The sequence below is a fragment of the Salmo salar genome, chromosome 29 (assembly GCF_965601325.2).
Source record: "Salmo salar chromosome 29, fSalSal1, whole genome shotgun sequence".
NCBI classification, from domain to species: domain Eukaryota; kingdom Metazoa; phylum Chordata; class Actinopteri; order Salmoniformes; family Salmonidae; genus Salmo; species Salmo salar.
The window spans coordinates 24,422,527-24,443,306 of NC_138319.1; the positions used below are offsets into that span (position 1 = coordinate 24,422,527).

At 42.7% G+C, this 20,780-nt stretch overlaps 2 protein-coding genes across 2 annotated transcripts; both read left to right on the forward strand.

The window, feature by feature from the left end:
* Positions 1–339: 339 nt before the first annotated feature.
* LOC145865775 (E3 ubiquitin/ISG15 ligase TRIM25-like) lies at positions 340–7,666 on the forward strand. Its single transcript, XM_082970751.1, has 6 exons — positions 340–991; positions 1,667–1,762; positions 1,982–2,215; positions 2,320–2,479; positions 2,580–2,741; positions 4,673–7,666. Exons 1-6 carry the CDS (start codon positions 416–418, stop codon positions 5,206–5,208), a joined length of 1,764 nt encoding a protein of 587 aa, XP_082826877.1. The 5' UTR covers positions 340–415; the 3' UTR covers positions 5,209–7,666.
* Positions 7,667–17,366: 9,700 nt separating this feature from the next.
* Positions 17,367–20,580, forward strand: LOC106590355 (E3 ubiquitin/ISG15 ligase TRIM25). Its single transcript, XM_014181294.3, has 6 exons — positions 17,367–17,986; positions 18,403–18,498; positions 18,734–18,967; positions 19,089–19,248; positions 19,646–19,807; positions 19,928–20,580. Exons 1-6 carry the CDS (start codon positions 17,408–17,410, stop codon positions 20,446–20,448), a joined length of 1,752 nt encoding a protein of 583 aa, XP_014036769.3. The 5' UTR covers positions 17,367–17,407; the 3' UTR covers positions 20,449–20,580.
* Positions 20,581–20,780: the final 200 nt, after the last annotated feature.

Sequence of the window (20,780 nt, forward strand, 5' to 3'; positions counted from 1 at the left end):
TGACACTGCAGTACCAAGTGAGATGGCAGCCCAGGACTCCAGTTCACATATTCTAAAATCTTCCCTTGACTTTCCATCCTGCCGCCTTGTGACTTTGTCCTCCTGAATTGTCCCTTTATGAGCCGTATTATCTTCCTCAATAAATCTTTAAGTAACTATGTACTTTGAGGTGTTGCGTCAAGAGAATTGGGAAGTGTAGAGTATTGCTTGGCACACATACGTACCATGAATGGAACTTCCACAGGCACCTCAGTCCAATTACAACCCTCGTCCTGGTCTCTGTCCAATGCCACATCACCTACAGGTGCAAAGTATGAACACATCAGGAAATGTTCCCACTTATAAGCACAAACATGTCTTGAGAAATGATCATCTTTAATACTCTGCTGCTCAGTCTGTTAGTGTGTGCACCACAATGGCAGCAGCCATGGATTCAATCAGTTGTTCAATATGTCTGGATCTACTGAATAATCCGGTGACTATTCCCTGTGGACACAGCTACTGTATGGGCTGTATTAAGGACTGCTGGGATCAGGATGATCTGAAGGATGTCTATAGCTGTCCCCAGTGCAGACAGACCTTCACCCCAAGGCCTGTTCTGAAGAAAAGCACCATGCTAGCAGAATTGGTGGAGAATCTGAAGAAGACAGGACTCCAAGCTGCTACACCTGCTCACCATTATGCTGGATCTGGAGATGTTGCGTGTGATGTCTGCACTGGGAGAAAACTCAAAGCTGTTAAGTCCTGTCTGGTGTGTCTGGCCTCTTACTGTGAGTCTCACCTCCAGCCTCACTATGAATCTCCTACCTTTAAGAAGCACAAGCTGGTCAAAGCCTCTACACAACTAGAGGAGAATATCTGCTCTCATCATGACAAACTGGTGGAGATTTACTGCCATACTGATCAGCAGTTTATCTGTTATCTGTGTACAATGGATAAACATAAAGCCCATGATACAGTCTCAGCTGAATCAGAAAGGACTGAGAGACAGGTAAGGACAACAACTCTGTAATAATTGTTCATTCACAGTATCAATGTGAGAATACTATTAATTACAGAATATTATTCACTGCACATATATTTCTGTATGACATTGAAAAGGAAGTTAGCCCACACCCAATAACCTAAGGCTGACAGGTAGCCTAGCAGTTAAGAGCGTTGGATCAGTAACTGAAAGGTCTCTGGCTTGAATCCCTGAACCGGCAAGGTGGGTGGGTGGGTGGGGGGGACCCAGGACCGAGTTAAGTAAATCCTGGATTAAGGCAGCCACTGTCACCTCTCTGATTCAGAGGGGTTGGGTTAAATGTGGAAAACACATATCGGTTGAATGCATTCAGTTATGTGTATCCCCTTTCCCTTCCCACATATGCACACATGAATGAAACAGAGGTGATTCGATTACAACACAACCTTGACTGAGACATGAGGAGTTGCATTGGCTCCCTGAGCTAATGCCTAGGCTTTGAGTGCTTTTGCAGGCTTATGTGCGTTTTGGCACACAGGAGACCTGGGATAGCAAATGATCGGTCATGCGCATACAGACACGCATGTGACTTTTCTTCCATAGGTCATGGACTTTGACCTATCATGAAGTTTGATCTGTTCTCAGTAAGACAGAGTCACTTGTACACATGAACAATGGACTGACATTTGTTTTTCCCACCAGAGTCAGCTGGGAGAGAAACAGAAGGAAATCAAACAGAGAATCCAGAAGAGACAGAAAGAGATACAGGATGTGAGACAGGCTGTGAAGTCACTCAGGGTGGGTGTTGTTGACCATTTGGATGTATTTACTTAGAAGATAGTCACCTTTAAAGTAAACTACAGTAAAACTGAAGCCAGTGAGTAGCCCAGTGCTGGGCCATGTTCCAATCCCACTGAGCCCCACAGTGGGGAACAGGTTGTCTGGAGTTCTTCTGAGAGCTGAGTGAATGAACTGGTTGAAATGGAACCCCTCCTCTCTTTGTTTGTTTCCTAACAGCGCTCTGCACAAGCAGCAGTGGGGGACAGTGAGAGGATCTTTACCGAGATGATCCACTTAATTGAGAGAAAGTGCTCTGAGGTGAAAGAGCTGATCAGAGCCCAGGAGAAGGCTGAAGTGAGTCGAGCAAAAGGACTGCTGAAGCAACTGGACCAGGAGATGGCTGAGCTGAGGAGGAGAGAGGCTGAGTTGGAGCAGCTCTCAAACACAGAAGACAACATCCAATTCCTCCAGGTGACATCACGATCTCTCTGTCCCCAGCATCAGGTGTTACTGCTGAAAGTGAAATGTTTGTATTTCTCAACAATCATCTGTTCTGTTTTTTTATGTCTCTGTAGAGTTTCCAGGCTCTCTGTGTCCCTCCTCGATCTGAACACTTACTCAGCATCACTGTCAACCACCACGTCTTCTTTGAGGATGTAAGGAAATCAGTCGCTGAGCTAAAAAGCCAATTAGGACAAATCTGCTCTGGGGAAATTGCCAAGATCTCTGTAAAAGGTAGGTAACCTAGGCAACTACTGAGCCCTTTGACTTTCTGTAATGTTTTTGTCATGATCACTATTGAAACAGTGACATTTAATTCCCTATGTTTCCATAGTGACAAAAGTCCACATTGTTCCACCTTCTGAGCCCCGTTGTCTTCCATCATTTGACACAACTCAGTCTACACTGTCAGTTGGAGGACTAGTATCACATTGGAATGACACCACCTGTCAGAAGACAAGGCCTGAACCCAAGACCAGGGAAGAGTTCTTAGAATGTGAGTAAAGAATATACCCCAGCTAGCGTATAACGTTCTGAGAACCATACGTTTCTTAGAGCTTTGTGAGAGCATGGTTATTTTGCATACGATCTTTCCACAGTATTCTGAGAATGGTGCAGGATACCCAACTAGCACATAATGTTCTGAGAACCATGTTTCTTAGGTGGGAATTTCAGTACTTCAGCATACGGATTTCTACGTGTTTCCTCATTCATTAAAAAAAAGTGGTACCGGTTGCCTTCAGACAAGTGCCGTGACACTTGTGGGGGTCGTAGAGCAAGTTAGTTTGTAGCCCAAATGGTTCGGACACTACCAAACAAAAGTTGGCACATCGACATCGACACTTTACATAAAAACCACAAGAAAACATTAAGAAAGTTCAAATAACATTCTACGAGTGTTATTTCAAAACATATACATTCCGTTATCAGCATCAACAAAACTCTATCTTGTTAAGTGTGTTCAGGTGTGTCGGCCACATCCACTAATTGGCCACACCTGATCTTAATGAGTGCTTGCCAGCTAGCACATTTTGTTCCTTGGAAGTTATGGGAATGTAAGTTTTTGGTTTCCCATTGGTTCTGGGAATGAAGCCATACATTTCCTAACCGGTAAAACTGAGTGTTTTTTAAACGTTCTGAGAATGGAATTAAAAACATTTTTTAATTACTAGGTTGCAGGAAGTTCTGAGAATGTTTTACTATGGTTCGCTGAAAGTTTTCCTGGGAGGTTTTATTAACTTTCTGAGAACTGAAATTATTGATATTTGAAGGTAATTAAATAACATTCTGAGAACATGTTTCAATAAGACTTTTAATAACACTGCTAGCTCAGTTTGGGTTAACTGTTTAGAACTCCAAGCACAGATAGGACACATTGGATAGTCATTTGCTTAGGCATTAATCATGCATTTATTTTTCTATTGTGGCACGGAGTCAGTGAGCCTCAAACCTATGATCTTCTGTTCTCTATTCATGGAATTAGTCCACTACACCACCAGGACAGTTGTGTTTCATTTTTTTAACTTATACAAACCTGTTCATTTTTGTCTATTCAAACAGACCTTATTTCAACATAAAAAAGCACTCATTAATATCAGGTGTGGTCAATTAGTGGGCGTGGCCAGCATACTTAAACACACTTAAGAAGATAGAGGATAGAGAGAGTTTTGTTCACGCTGAGAACTGTTTTCTCCTTCCCACCTTCTGACACCCAGATGGCGGCACACATCTTTGCGTGCCTAGCAGATATCTTAGCTTGAATGTTGGCCCACCACCTTAAGCTCAACCTCGACAAGATGGAGCTGCTCTTTATCCCAGGGAAGGCCTGCCCACTCAAAGACCTCTCCATAATATTTGACAACTCCACAGTGTCCCCCTCCCAGAGTGCAAAGAACATTGGTGTGACCCTGGACAACACCCTGTTTTTCTCTGCAAACATCAAAGCAGTGACTCGCTCCTGCAGGTTCATGCTCTACAACATCAGTAGAGTAGGACCCTACCTCACACAGGAAACAATCCAGGTCCTAATCCGGCACTTGTCATGTCCCATCTACACTACTGCAACTCTCTGTTGGCTGGGCTCCCCGCTTGTGCTATCAAACCCCTGCAACTTATCCAGAAGGCTGCAGCCCGCCTGGTTTTCAACCTTCCCAAGTTCTCCCATGTCACGCCACTCCTCCGCACACTCCACTGGCTTCCAGTTGAAGCTCGCATCCACAACAAGACCATGGTACTTGCCTACGAAGCAGCAAGAGGAACTGCCCCTCCCTACCTTCCGGCTATGATAAAACTAAAAACTTACGTTCACACAGCTTCCAAGGAACCAAATGTGCTAGCTGGGACTGTACATTGCACTTTAATATACTACACACACGCACACCTGCATGCACACATACATTTCACCTGTTGTTTTTTCTTCATCCTCAGATTACTGTCAGCTCACATTGGATCCCAACACGGCATTTAACTGTCTGTGTCTGTCTGAGGGGAACAGAAAGGTGACACGGCGTTATAAGGCCCAGCTTTATCCTGCCCATTCAGACAGATTTACCACCTACCCCCAGGTGTTGTGTGGAGAGGGTCTGTCTGGAGCCTGCTACTGGGAGGTGGAGTGGAGCGGGGACTGGGTTGATATAGCTGTCTCATATAAAGGGATCAGCAGGAGAGGACCTGATGAGGGTTTGTTTAGAAGCAGTAAACAGGCCTGGTGTTTGGAGTGTGATGCTTCTGGTTGCTCTTTCTATCACAATGATAAACAGATTGTCATACCTGTCTCCTGTTCCACCAGAGTAGGAGTGTATCTGGACCACAGTGCAGGAACTCTGTCTTTCTACAGCATCTCTGACACAATGACCCTCCTCTGTAGAGTCCAAACCACTTTCACTCAGCCCCTCTATCCTGGGTTCACTGTCTCTAGAACTGTGAATATACTGAAACAAACCAAGATTATTAGAGCAAACTAAAACTGAAACTAAAACAAAAACTAATCTTGAAAAAACAATTTAGTAAACTGAAATAAAATAACTAAGAAATTGTAAAAAATATATATATATATATATATATATATATATATATATATATATATATATATATATATATTATTTACATTATTTACATTGACGGTCTACCTGGGAACAGTGGGTTAACTGCCTTGTTCATGGGCAGAACGACTGATTTTTACCTTGTCAGCTCGGGGATTCGAGCTGACTAACCCGTTTTAAAAACTAAAACTATACTGAAACTATTATCTTTGACTCCAAAATAAAATAAAACCATCATTAACTATGTTCAGTTGGAGTTTTTTTCTCAAAACTTTGGGCAAATATCTAATTTTTATTTATTTCACAAGGTAGGTAAGTTGAGAACAAGTTCTCATTTACAATTGCGACCTGGCCAAGATAAAGCAAAGCAATTCGACACATACAACAACACAGAATTACACATGGAGTAAAACAAACATACAGTCAATAATACACTAGAAAAATAAGTCTATATACAATGTGAGCAAATGAGGTGAGATAAGGGAGGTAAAGGCAAAAAAGTCAATGGTGGCAAAGTAAATACAATATAGCAAGTAAAACACTGGAATGGTAGATTTGCAGTGGAAGAAAGTGCAAAGTAGAAATAGAAATAATGGGGTGCAAAGGAGCAGAATAAATGAATAAATAAATACAGTAGGGGAAGAGGTAGTTGTTTGGGCTAAATTATAGATGGGCTATGTACAGGTGCAGTGATCTGTGAGCTGCTCTGACAGCTGGTGCTTAAAGCTAGTGAGGGAGATAAGTGTTTCCAGTTTCAGAGATTTTTGTAGTTCTTTCCAGTCATTGGCAGCAGAGAACTGGAAGGGGAGACGGCCAAAGGAGGAATTGGCTTTGGGGGTGACCAGAGAGATATACCTTCTGGAGCGCGTGCTACAGGTCGGTGCTGCTATGGTGACCAGTGAGTGGTGATAAGGGGGGACTTTACCTAGCAGGGTCTTGTAGATGACCTGGAGCCAGTGGGTTTGGCGACGAGTATGAAGCGAGGGCCAGCCAACGAAAGCGTACAGGTCGCAGTGGTGGGTAGTATATGGGGCTTTGGTGACAAAACTAATAGGGTTTTCAATGGGGTTTTCAAGCTTTTAAGGTGTTTTCAAGCTACTGAATCAGGAGAGGCCGACGTTTAAAATAGACCTAGCTTGTGCATCACAATCACTAGGGACGGACTTTGATTTGGAGGCCACAGGCAGATGCCAGTCTGAGCCCACCCTTCCCCTTGAACGAAGCAGAATAAAAAGGCTAACTGAAAACCTTTGAAATACCCTTCATTAGTAAAGGTCTTTGCATCACCACCTACAGGGGTGGGCAATCATTTTGGCTCGAGGGGCACATCTGGATTATACAATTCAACAGACTTTTTTGGGACCGGTTTGTGTGTCAAAAGCAATTTGCGGCCCAGAAACTGGGCAGTTGTTTGAAAATAGGTATCATTATAGTTTCTACATACAGTGGTTCCTCCTTTAAAAGTTACGTCATACTGAAGCACACCTTGTGTGCTGCCTCAGCATTCTGTGGCCCGTCATTTAATTCTCAGCCATTTCTTCTGTTACTGCAAGTTATTGCTAGTTTGACCACCAGAGAGCATCTTTGAGAAGCATTTGATAGTACTTCCGTATTGGCATTACCAGAGAATTTAAAACCCTTTTTGTAATAACATAGTATATGGGATTGATTTTAAGAAATGTGTCTTAATTAATTTGATTAATATTATGGTGTTTCTATTCAGAGAAAAAATATGCACAATCGTTTGTCTCTACATTAACTAACATATTCCTCTCAATTGCACATTTTTTGCTTGACTCGTTATGACGTTATAACTACTTACATTTGCCTCCCGTAATGTTTTGTCAGCCATCTTTGCTGAAGAAAGTCACCAGGGAGGGGTGGCTCGTGTCAAATTCATCATTGGAACCACTCGATATGATTGGTCATATAAAAACCTTGGGACCCAAATGCATACTGAGTGCTCTAACTCTCCCTTGTGGTGGTCTGGAGCAATGAAGCCGTGACGCTGGGTACCTCTAAGTCCCGCGGTGTAAGCTCACAACTTTTCAAGGAGGAACCACTATACTTTTTGTCTGGTTTTAGTTACTCTGCCTTCAGAAAGTATTCACACCCCTTAACTTTTTCCACATTTTGTTGTGTTACAGCCTGAATTTAAAATCACTTAAGGATAGGACCCTTTTTTTCAATTTTCACCTAAAATGACATACCCAAATCTAACTGCCTGTAGCTCAGGTTCTGAAGCAAGGATATGCATATTCTTGACACCATTTGAAAGGAAAATCTTTGTGGAAGTTTGTGGGAATGTCAAATTAATGTAGGAGAATATAACACATTAGATCTGATAAAAGATAATACAAACAAAAAAAAACATGTGTTTTCTATTTATTTTTTGTTCCATCATCTTTGACATGCAAGAGAAAGGCCATACACTTAGATAGGATTTTAGGTGTAATTTAGATGTTGTCCCATAGATGACAGCAGTCTGTGTGCAAAGTTTCAGACTGATCATGTGAAGAATTGCATCACTACACAACATTTTGTATCAAGTTTGCCAGACGTTTGCCCAAATGTGCCAAATTGGTAAATGTATACATTTTCAAGTACATAACTATAGAGAACATACAAAAATGCTATGGTAATAAAACATTTACGTTTGCACATTCCAAGGCCAGGCATGGGTTAGAGACAGAAGTAAGTACATTATTTACCTTCAGAGGTGAATGTATCAAACCAGTTGGTGTGATAAAAGTTTTTTGTTGTTGTGCACTATCCTCTAACAACAGCATGGTATTTTTGTTGTTGTAATAGCTACTGTAAATTGTACACCGCAGTTAGATTAACAGGAATTTAAGCTTTCTGCCCATATAAGACATGTCTATGTCCCGGGAATTGGCTGTTGTTTACAACGTCATTATAGTCACATTATCGCATATTGAGCAACAACCGTCCCGGTTTAGGGACACCGATCCCATTAATCCATTTTAACAAGTCACATAATAAGTTGCATGGACTCACTCTGTGTGCAATAAGTATTTAACATGATTTTTGAATGACTATCTGATCTCGGTACCACACACATAAGGTCTCTCAGTCGAGCAATGAATTTCAAACACAGATTCAACCACAAAGACCAAGGAGGTTTTCCAATGCCTCGCAAAGAAGGACACCTATTGGTAGATGGGTAAAAAAAGCAGACATTGAATATCCCTTTGAGCATGGTGAAGTTATTAATTACACTTTGGATGGTGTATAAATACACCCAGTCACTACAAAGATACAGGCGTCCTTTCTAACTCAGTTGCCAGAAAGGAAACCGCTCAGGGATTTCACCATGAGGCCAATGGTGACTTTAAAACAGTTGCAGAGTTTAATGGCTATGATAGGAGAAAACTGAGGATGAATCAACGACATAGTAGTTACTTCACAATACAAACCTAAATGACTAAGTGAAAAGAAGGAAGCCTGTACAGAATATAAAATGTTCCAAAACATGCATGTTGTTTGCAATAAGGCACAAAAGTAAAACTGCAAACATTTTGGCAAAGCAAATAACTTTCACTGACTACCACTCTTCATATTTTCAAGCATTTTGGTGGCTTGTGTTATGGGTGTGCTTGTCATCGGCAAGGACTAAGGAGTTGTTTGGGATAAAAATAAATGTAATAGAGCTAAGCACAGGCACAATCCTAGAGGATTTGCAACAGACATTGTGAGACAAATTCACCTTTCAGCAGGACAATAACCTAAAACACAAGGTCAAATATACGCTGGAGTTGCTTACCAAGATGACATTGAATGTTCCTGACTGGCCAAGTTACAGCTTTGACTTAAATCAATTTGAAAATCTATGGCAAGACTTGAAAATGGCTGTCTATCAATGATTAACAACTTACTTGACAGAGCTTGAAGAATTGTTTAACCTCTTGTCGTTCGCCTAGGATGGGGCGCTACAGCGATTTTTGAAAAACATTCGTGCCCATTTTAAACGGCCTCCTACTCAAACTCAGAAGCTAGGATATGCATATAATTACTACTTGTGGATAGAAAACACCCTAAAGATTCTAAAACTGTTTGAATGGTGTCTGTGAGTATAACAGAACTCATATGGCAGTCAAAAACCCGAGACCGATCGTAACAGGAAGTGGAATTCTGAATTGCGGACTCAACTTCATCAGTTTGCCTGTAAATCACACAGTGAGCAATGGTTCATTGAGCACTTCCTATTGCTTCCACTAGATGTCCCCAGTCTTTACAAAGTGATTTGAGCCTTCTACTGTGAAAACTGAATGAATGAGACGCAGTGGAACGTGGTCACACGGAGAGGGCCATCACCATTATGACGCCGGCGCCCCTGGCTACCCTCCCCTTTTGAAACGTTTTGAAACACAATGCAATCGTCCCCCTTGAATCTTATTGGAGCTCTGGTTGAAAAAGGCCCTAAAGATTTATGTTATACAACGTTTGACATGTTTGAACGAACCTAAATGGAAAAAAAATAATTTTTTCGAAAGTGGAGTCCCGCGCACGACGGAACTTTTGGTGCAGCCTTCAGAACGCGCTAACAAGAACAAGCTATTGGAACATAAAGGATTAACTTTTTCGAACTAAAATACATTCGTTGTGGACCTGGGATTCCTAGAAGTGCTTTCTGATGAAGATAATCATAGGTAAGGGATTATTGACAATAGTATACAAGACTAGATTTGATATGCGATTGTTCCAAGATGGCGCTGACCTGTAACGGTAGCCTATTTTCTGAGTATCGCATCCCCTTTTATCGCAAAGTGTGATTATCCAGTAAAGTTATTTTTAAATCTGGCATTACAGGTGCTTTCAAGAGATATTCATCTATGAATCTTAGAATGACAATATTATATTTTAAAAATGTATTCGCCGATGTACGCGCCGATGTAAAATGCTGTTTTTATATATAAATATGAACTTTATCGAACAAAAGAAAGCATGTATTGTGTAACATGATGTCCTAGGGGTATCATCTGATGAAGATTGTCAAAGGTTAGTGCTGCATTTAGCTGTTTTTTGGTTATTTGTGATGCATGTGGTTGGTCGGAAAATGGCTTTGTGGCTACTTTTACGATATACTCCTCTAACATAATCTAATGTTTTGCTTTTGCTGTAAAGCCTTTTTGAAATCGGACAACGTGGTTCGATTCAGGAGAGGTGTATCTATAAAACGATATAACATAGTCCTATATTTGAATTAAAAAAATATATTAAATTTCGTTATGCTAATGGCGATAGGATTTTTCGCTGGATGTCCGTCCCGTATGAGCCCGACCAGGGGTTAAAGAATAATGTGCAAATATTGTACAATCCCAGTTTTTTTTTTATACATTTGCAAACATTTCTAAAAACAGATTTTCACTTTGTCATTATGGTATATTGTGTGTAGATGGATGGGAAACAAATACATTTAACTTCTTATGGATGGTGGCAGTATTGAGTAGCTTGGATGACTGACGTGCCCAGAGTAAACGGCCTGCTACTCACTCCCAGAAACTAAGATATGCATATTATTAGTAGATTTGTATAGAAAACACTCTGAAGTTTCTAAAACTGTTTGAATGATGTCTGTGAGTATAACAGAACTCATATGGCAGGCAAAAACCTGAGAAAGAATCCAAACAGGAAGTGGTCTGTAGGACTTCAATTAATTGCCTATTCAAACTACAGTGTCTGTGGGGTCATGTTGCACTTCCTAAGGCTTCCACTAGATGTCAACAGTCTTTAGAACCTTGTTTGAGGCTTCTACTGTGAAGTGGGGATGAATAAGAGCTACTGGAGTCAGAACACTGCCAGCAGGGCATGAGCCTCAGGCATGAGCACTCACATGAGAGAGAGGTACCTCCGTTCCATTGCATTTCTGAAGACAAAGGATTTCTCCGGTTTAAACTTTATTGCGGATTTACGATAAAAACATCCTAAAGATTGATTATATACATCGTTTGACATGTTTCTATGAACTGTAATGGACATTTTGGAGTTTTCGTCTGACATGCGCGTCCTGAATTTGGATTTGTGAACTGAAGGCGCGAACAAAAAGGAGGTATTTGGACATAAAGGATGGACTTTATCGAACAAAACAAACATTTATTGTGGACCTGGGATTCCTGGGAGTGCATTCTGATGAAGATCATCAAAGGTAAGTGTATATTTATAATGCTATTTCTGACGATTGTTGACTCCAACATGGCGGATATATTGTTTGGCATGTTTTTGTGTCTGAGCGCCGTACTCAGATTATTGCTTTTTCGGTAAAGCTTTTTTGAAATCTGACACAGCGGTTGCATTAAGGAGAAGTTTATCTAAAGTTCCATGTATAACACTTGTATTTTCATGAACATTTATGATGAGTATTTCTGTAAATTGATGTGGCTCTCTGATGAGGCAAATGATTACTGAACATAACGCGCCAATGTAAACTGAGATTGTTGGATATAAATATGAACTTTATCGAACAAAACATACATGTATTGTGTAAAATGAAGTCATATGAGTGTCATCTGATGAAGATCATCAAAGGTTAGTGATTCATTTTCTCTCTATTTCTGCTTTTTGTGACTCCTCTCTTTGACTGGAAAATGGCTGTGTTTTTGTGTGTGATGGCACTGACCTAACATAATCATATGGTTTGCTTTCGCCGTAAAGCCTTTTTGAAATCAGACACTGTTGCTGGATTAACAAGAAGTAAAGCTTTAAAATGGTGTATAATACTTGTATGTTTGAGGAATTTTAATTATGAGATTTTTGTTGTTTTGAATTTGCCGCCCTGCACTTTCACTGGCTGTCGTCATATCGATCCCGCTAACGGGATTCAAGCCATAACAGGTTTTAATCAATGTTGAATTCAGGCTGTAATGCAACAAAATGTGGAATTAGTCAAGGGGTATGAATGCTTTCTGAAGACACTGTAGTTAGGGATGCACTGATGTGGAAATTCTGGGCAAATTACCTATATCGGATATTTTCTTTTGCAATATCAAGCCAATATGTATATTTCGTTATTGCCTTTTTAAACATTCTAGAACAGATATACTTTGCAACCAAGTGTTTACATGTATGTTCATAAACCTAATAATAAAATATGTCAAATGTATTTAATATGGGAAAGGAGTATACATTTTTATTTGCATCAAAAAGTGAGTAAAATGCATCCGGAAGGTATTGTTCAGGAAATGATATGGGAAGATTGGTAATAAATGTGTAGAAAAACAGTTCTGCACTCTTTTCAGTTGTGGTTTTGTCACAGTCCTTTCTAACGAGTCTTGTGCAGCTTGCGTCGTAGAGGGAAATGGAATACACATACGTGTTCGGGAGAGTTTTAGCTTTCGGAAATGGGGTCATAGGGGTCATAATAGCTAAAAGACCCAACCAAAAGCTAAAGCCAGATTCGGAGAAAGAAAAATAAAACCTCTCCGTTTGACACAACCAGAGACAGCTACAACCGTTAAATTGCGTACATCGCCGGAGGGCCTCGAGCAGAAGAGGAAGGCAAGATAACAGAGATCTCACCAGTGACTATCACTAACTGTCACTAGCTAACAGGGAAAAAAATGGCAAGGTAGCTAACTTGATTCCTCTTACATTTACAGGCAGTACTAACGTTAAAACGCATTGGATTGGTTAAACATGGGCGAGAGAGAGTTTCCTTCCACAGTATGTTTTGCACCAGTCCTGCCCTCCAGCCCAGCCCGAGTGGCCCTCCTGCCCTCCGGCCCAGCCCGAGTGGCCCTCCTGCCCTCCGGTCCAGCCCGAGTGGTCCTCCTGCCCTCCGGCCCAGCCCGAGGGGCCCTCCGGCCCTCCGGCCCTCCGGCCCAGCCCGAGGGGCCCTCCGGCCCTCCGGCCCTCCGGCCCAGCCCGAGTGGCCCGAGTGGCCCTCCTGCCCTCCGGCCCAGCCCGAGTGGTCCTCCTGCCCTCCGGCCCAGCCCGAGTGGCCCTCCTGCCCTCCGGCCCAGCCCGAGTGGCCCTCCTGCCCTCCGGCCCAGCCCGAGTGGCCCTCCTGCCCTCCAGCCCAGCCCGAGTGGCCCTCCTGCCCTCCGGCCCAGCCCGAGTGGCCCTCCTGCCCTCCGGTCCAGCCCGAGTGGTCCTCCTGCCCTCCGGCCCAGCCCGAGGGGCCCTCCGGCCCTCCGGCCCAGCCCGAGTGGCTCTCCTGCCCTCCTTCCCAGCCCGAGTGGCCCTCCTGCCCTCCGGCCCAGCCCGAGTGGCCCTCCTGCCCTCCGGCCCAGCCCGAGTGACCTGCATGTCTTCCGACCCATCCCGAGTGGCCCGTCTGCCTGGCGCAGCTATCGGCGCCACCAAATTGAGAGGACCAATGAAAGTCCTTAACCTCTCACATCTAGACGTTCCGCTAGCGGAACACCTGCTCCAATATCCAATGATAGGCGTGGCGCGAATTACAAATTCCTCAAAAATACAAAAACTTCAATTTTTCAAACATATGACTATTTCACAGCATTTTAAAGACAAGACTCTCCTTTATCTAACCACACTGTCCGATTTCAAAAAGGCTTTACAGCGAAAGCAAAACATTAGATTATGTCAGCAGAGTACCAAGCCAGAAATAATCAGACACCCATTTTTCAAGCTAGCATATAATGTCACAAAAAACTAAACCACAGCTAAATGCAGCACTAACCTTTGATGATCTTCATCAGATGACAACCCTAGGACATTATGTTATACAATGCATGCATGTTTTGTTCAATCAAGTTCATATTTATATCAAAAACCAGCTTTTTACATTAGCATGTGACGTTCAGAACTAGCATACCCCCCGCAAACATCCGGTGAATTTACTAAATTACTCACGATAAACGTTCACAAAAAACATAACAATTATTTTAAGAATTATAGATACAGAACTCCTCTATGCACTCGATATGTCCGATTTTAAAATAGCTTTTCGGTGAAAGCACATTTTGCAATATTCTCAGTAGATAGCCCAGCCATCACGGCTAGCCATTTAGACACCGACCAAGTTTAGCCCTGATCAAACTCCGATTTACTATTACAAAAGTTTCATTACCTTGGTTGTCTTCGTCAGAATGCACTCCCAGGACTGCTACTTCAATAACAAATGTTGGTTTGGTCCAAAATAATCCATCGTTATATCCGAATAGCGGCGTTTTGTTCGTGCGTTCCAGACACTATCCGAAATGGTAAAGAAGGGTCGCGCGCATGGCGCAATTCGTGACAAAAAAATGCTAAATATTCCATTACCGTACCTCGAAGCATGTCAACCGCTGTTTAAAATCAATTTTTATGCCATTTTTCTCGTAGAAAAGCGATAATATTCCGACCGGGAATCTCCTTTTCGGCAAACAGAGGAAAAAATCACAAAGACGGGGGCAGCCAGGTCACGCGCCTAAGCCCACAGTCCCTTGATCGGCCACTTGAGAAAGGCGATAATGTGTTTCAGCCTGGGGCTGGGATGACGACATTCAGGTTTTTCCCGGGCTCTGAGCGCCTATGGACGACGTAGGAAGTGTCACGTTAGAGCAGAGATCCTTAGTAAAAGATAGAGATGGCAAAGAAGTTCCAGAAATGGTCAGACAGGCCACTTCCTGTAAAGGAATCTCTCAGGTTTTGACCTGCCATTTGAGTTCTGTTATACTCACAGACACCATTCAAACAGTTTTAGAAACTTTAGGGTGTTTTCTATCCATATATAATAAGTATATGCATATTCTAGTTACTGGGTAGGATTAGTAACCAGATTAAATCGGGTACGTTTTTTATCCAGCCGTGAAAATACTGCCCCCTAGCAATAAGAGGTTAAAGAACAATTGTTGTCCCAAGAGTTGTGTACGGGAGAAGAGAATGTGTTGGACTATGTTAGTCGCTTTCGTGAGCGCCTACACCAAGCCTGTGCACTCGCTAAGGAAGCTCTGTCTTCCTCACAGACGAGTATGAAAGGACGCTATGATAAACAGGCTGTTTCTCGTCCACTACAGACAGGTGACCAAGTACTGGTGTTATTGCCTGTTCCAGGATCTTCACTCTCAGCTCGATTCTCTGGTCCTTATTTGATTGAAAAGAAATTAAGTGAAACTGATTATGTGCTTCAAACTCCTGATAGGAAACGCCAATCTCGTGTGTGCCACATTAACATGTTGAAAGCATCAGTTTTTTTCTCCCCAGATCAATCTCTCTCTCTCTCTCTCTCTCTCTCTCTCTCTCTCTCTCTCTCTCTCTCTCCTACATGTCACATTTGTCCGGTTATCCTGTGAGTATTGTTTTGTTGTTTGTTTGGTGGGAAAAGGGGGTACCAAGACAAGTCGCCCATGGGCATACATTACCCGTAGGAATACTTTTTCTAGGTACCCTAGTTAGAACTGGGCGGACCACCCACTGTATTTTTGGTTAGTTAGCTAGCTGTTCTTGAAGTAGGCTAGTCTAGTTTAGGGGTGTTTTGGATTATTGTTTCTTTGCTTGGGTCCAGCTCAGCCCCTTTTCTCACACCCCATTACCGTGTGTTTAGCAATAAACCTTTAGAGTTTGACGGTAGATTTCAGTTGTCTGTGGTTTTTGTTCTCACTGTTACTTGTCACTATTCTAATTTGCATGATTTATGTTAGGGGTCTCGTATCCATCCCCCCTAGACTGCCGGGCCAAAAGGGATTCGTAACAGTAGAAAATAGCAAAAATAAAGAAAATCCCTTGAATGAGTACATGTATCCAAGCTGTTGACTGGTACTGTATGTGTAGTACGTTATTTTACTGTAGTCATAGTTTTACCTAGAAGTGTGCATCACTGAAGAACTGGTAGTTCATTGCTGTTTGAGAATGACTCAACATTCGGGCTGATCTATGACCTTACAGCACCTCCCCTGGTCAGAGGGGGATGAAGCGACCTCACAGAGCTACACACAACAGCACTTTATGGACATACAACAGACATAGATTGGTGGTTCTGTAATGGACAGAAGACAGAGTTAATGAATACACTGTGCACAATACAATCTCTGCCACTGCTTGAGGAAGACAGAGAAGTACGGTATGTGACATGCAGAGTCAGGAGGATGGACAGATGCCCGGAACCCTAACAACTGGACCCTAGCAACCAACCAGTGGTCAGAGCCCCAGGTCACAGAGAGGGCAGAGATCAGCAGGCAGACACCCCGACTCTTGCCGGGGAGGGCTCCTACTACAGAGGTTTGAGAGGGCTGTGAAATGGTGTTAACAGACACCGACAGGGAATTCATAACAATTGCCGTGGGTTTGTAATAGAGGAGCAACCAATCAGTTTTGTGGTTATGTGCCCAAGTTAATAAGCTACTTTCACAGCTTTCCCACACAATATTTTTCGCCACATTGTTATGTTGGCAACAACCACAATTAAACTAAACGATTGCTTCTGTGCTACAATATGTGGAGAATAGGGTTTATATGTCTCCAGTGTTTGCAAGCCTCACTCCTTTCTCCTAGCCTGGGAACCAGAGGGTTTGTGCTATCATTCCACTCCTTGCCACTTCTTCTCAGGTGACACAGAGTACAAGGAGTGGAACGTTAGCACAGACAGGCCTGGATTTCAGGCTACATTTCTCCACCCTCTTATCTTCTAACTAACCCGTTTGACAGGATCGGCTGAGCAAGGCACTATACAGAATCACTGATCTACAACTTATATTCCATCACAAATAACTACTCATTATGTTCTCGCAGCACCTTGCTCACACCTATCCCCTGGAACACACTGTAAGTCTATGACCATTGAGGATTGCCACTGTTGCCAAGTGAAATGGGAGCCCAGGACTCCAGTTCACATACTCCAGGTCACCCCCTGATCTACCATCATACTGCCTACAGACTGTTTTCCTGAATTGTCACTTAAATCTTCCTCAATAAATCTGATTATAGCTATGTACTTGGAGGTGTAGTGGTCTGTATCGAGTGAATTGTCAGTTGGGGAGAATAGAGTGTTGCATGACACACATACTATAAATAGAACTTCCTTAACCACCTCTGTCCAATCACAACCCTCTTCCTGGTGTCTGTCCAACACAACACTGTGTACAATCAGGAATGTTCCCACTCAAAAGCACAAACAATTCTAGAGCAACGAAAGTAGTGTCATTCGGCTAGTGTGTGCACCACAATGGCAGCAGCCATGGACTCAATCAGTTGTTCAATATGTCTGGATATACTGAAGGATCCGGTGACTATTCCCTGTGGACACAGCTACTGTATGGGCTGCATTAAGGACTGCTGGGATCAGGATTATGTGATGGGTTTTCTGATCAGCTGTCCCCAGTGCAGACAGACCTTCATCCCAAGGCCTGTTCTGAAGAAAAGCACCATGCTAGCAGAATTGGTGGAGACTCTGAAGAAGACAGGACTCCAAGCTGCTACACCTGCCCACCATTATGCTGGATCTGGAGATGTTGCGTGTGATGTCTGCACTGGGAGAAAACTCAAAGCTGTCAAGTCCTGTGTGGTGTGTCTGGCCTCTTACTGTGAGACTCACCTCCAGCCTCACTATGAATCTCCTACCTTTAAGAAGCACAAGCTGGTCAAAGCCTCCACACAACTAGAGGAGAAGATCTGCTCTCATCATGACAAACTGGTGGAGATTTACTGCCGTACCGATCAGCAGTTTATCTGTTATCTGTGTACAATGGATGAACATAAAGTCCATGATACAGTCTCAGCTGAATCAGAAAGGACTGAGAGACAGGTATTGACAATCTATAATTTCGCTCATTCAGAGTATCACTGTGAAAATACCATTCATTGCTGAACATTAGACACTACTGTACAACATAGCTTTGAAAAGGAAGTCAGCCAACACCCAATAATTGAGCTGTGCTAATATACACACTCATGTGATGTTACCTTTACTGAGACCTGAATAGTTGCATTGGCTCTTTCAGCTAATGCCTAGGCTTTGGCTTAGCAGGCTAATGATATTTTCTGGCATGCAGGAGATCTGAGATCGAACACGATCGGTCACACTCATACAGACTCACACAGACACGCGCATCCTTTTTCCATATTGCATAGACTTTGACCTATCATAAAGTTTGATCTGTTCTCATTAAGAAAGAATCACTTGTACAAATGAACCATGGAATTACATGTGTTTTCCTGCAGAGCCAGGTGAGGGAAAAACAACAGAAATCCAAACAGAGAATCCAGGATAAAGAGAATGAGATGCAAGAGGTGAGACAGGCTGTGTATTCACTCAAGGTGAGTGTTGTTAACTATTTACATATATTTACTTAGCAGTTGGCCCTCTAGAGAGACTTATTCCTCCTAAACTAAACTACAGAAAAACTGGAGCCAGTGAGGAGCCCAGTGCTGGGATATGTTCCAATCCTATTGAGCCCCACTGTAGGGAACATGTTTCTGGGGTTCTGATGAGAGCTGAGTGAATGGGCTGGTTAAAATGCAACCCCTCCTCTCTTTTGTTTTGTCCTAACAGTGCTCTGCAGAGGCAGCGGTGAAGAACAGTGAGAGGATCTTTACTGAACTGATCCGCTCCATTGAGAGAAGACGCTCTGAGGTGAACGAGTTGATCAGAGCCCAGGAGAAGGCTGAAGTGAGTCGAGCTGAAGGACTGCTGAAGCAACTGGACCAGGAAATGGCTGAGTTGAGGAGGAGAGAAGCTGAGCTGGAGAAGCTTTCAAACACAGAAGACAACATCCAATTCCTCCAGGTGACATCACGGTCTCTCTGTCCCCAGCATCAGGTGTTACTGATGAACTTTTTTTTTTTAAACTTTCACAGCAATAATCTTTTTCCTGTTTTCTAATCTTTTTTGTTTCATATATCTGTAGAGTTTCCAGTCTCTCTATGTCCCTCTTGGATCTAAGGCCTTACCCAACATCACTTTCAATCAACACGTCTCCTTTGAGTATATAAGGAAATCAGTCTCTGGGCTGAAAAGTCAAGTTGAAAAGATCTGCTCTGGGGAAATTGCCAAGATCTCTGTAAAAAGTAGGTAACATACAGTATTAGGACAGTATATATGATGCAAGTTAGGGCTTGATTAAATCCATAGAGCAGATAATCTGCGTTGTAGCGCGCATGATATTTAAAGGTAATTTCCGATTGAGCCGACACATGCAGCGTTTACTGTGAATGCAGTCTCCACGAACGCGGTACCATTGCCTTTAAATGCCATTTGCGCAACAACGCAGATATTCCACGCTACGGAATTAATCGAGACCCTAATCTGCCATTTAGTAAATGCAGTACATTAGGTGAACTTTATGGTTGAATGTTTGTTCTCAATGGAGAACCTTTTTCAGTTACTTATCCCATTGACTTGCTGTAATGTTTATGTCATGATCAGTGTACACAAGTGATACTTGATTTCCTGTTGTTTCCATAGAGACAAAAGTCCACGTTGTTCCACCTTCTGAGCCCCGTTGTCTTCCATCATTTGACACAACTCAGTCTAGACAGTCAGTTGGAGGACTAGCATCACATTGGAATGACACCACCTGTCAGAAGACAAGGCCTGAACCCAAGACCAGAGAGGAGTTCTTAGAATGTGAGGAAAGAACATACTGTACATACGCATGTACAAAAACACACACACATGCATGCGCATACGCATGCGGACACAAACATGCACACATACATTTCACCTGCTGTTTTGTCTTCTACTCAGATTCCTGCCAGCTCACATTGGATCCCAACACAGCCCATAAAGAGCTGCGTCTGTCTGAGGGGAACAGAAAGGTGACATGGAGTGATAACGACCAGCTTTATCCTGACCATCCAGACAGATTTACCACCTACCCCCAGGTGTTGTGTAGAGAGGGGCTGTCTGGAGCCTGCTACTGGGAGGTAGAATGGACCGGGGTGGAGGTTTATATAGCTGTCTCATATAAAGGGATCAGCAGGAGAGGACATAATGAGTGGTTAAGAAGCAGTAATCAGGCCTGGTGTTTGGAGTGTGGTGCCTCTAGCTGCTACTTCTATCACAATGATAAACAGACTGACATACCAGTCCCCCGCTCTACCAGAGTAGTAGGAATGTACCTGGACCACAAGGCAGGAACTCTGTCCTTCTACAGTGTCTCTGACACAATGACTCTTCTCCACAGAGTCCAGACCAATTTCACTCAACCCCTTTATCCTGGGTTCTATGTCACTACGTCTCTCAAGATACTGACACCGACACAGTGATGAGTTACAGTGAGTTACAGTGATACAGTTAGAATACAGACAAGCAAAAGGGTCAGAATAGTGACCGGAAAGATCCATATTATAAGATGTTAAGAAGTATTACCAAGTTTAAATAAATGTGCACATAAATTATCCTGATTCTATTGCCTTAGTGCATTTTTCTAAAATGGGTTTTGTATAAAACTCCCACTTCCACAGTCAGCAGGAGCCCTCTACCAGGGAGAAACACAGGCAGGTACGGTATGTAATATAAATACCTTGTCTTTTTACAGTGGAGTGTATTCATGGACGGCAAGGGTAGCCAGGCTTCCCCATATATTTCAAAAAAATTC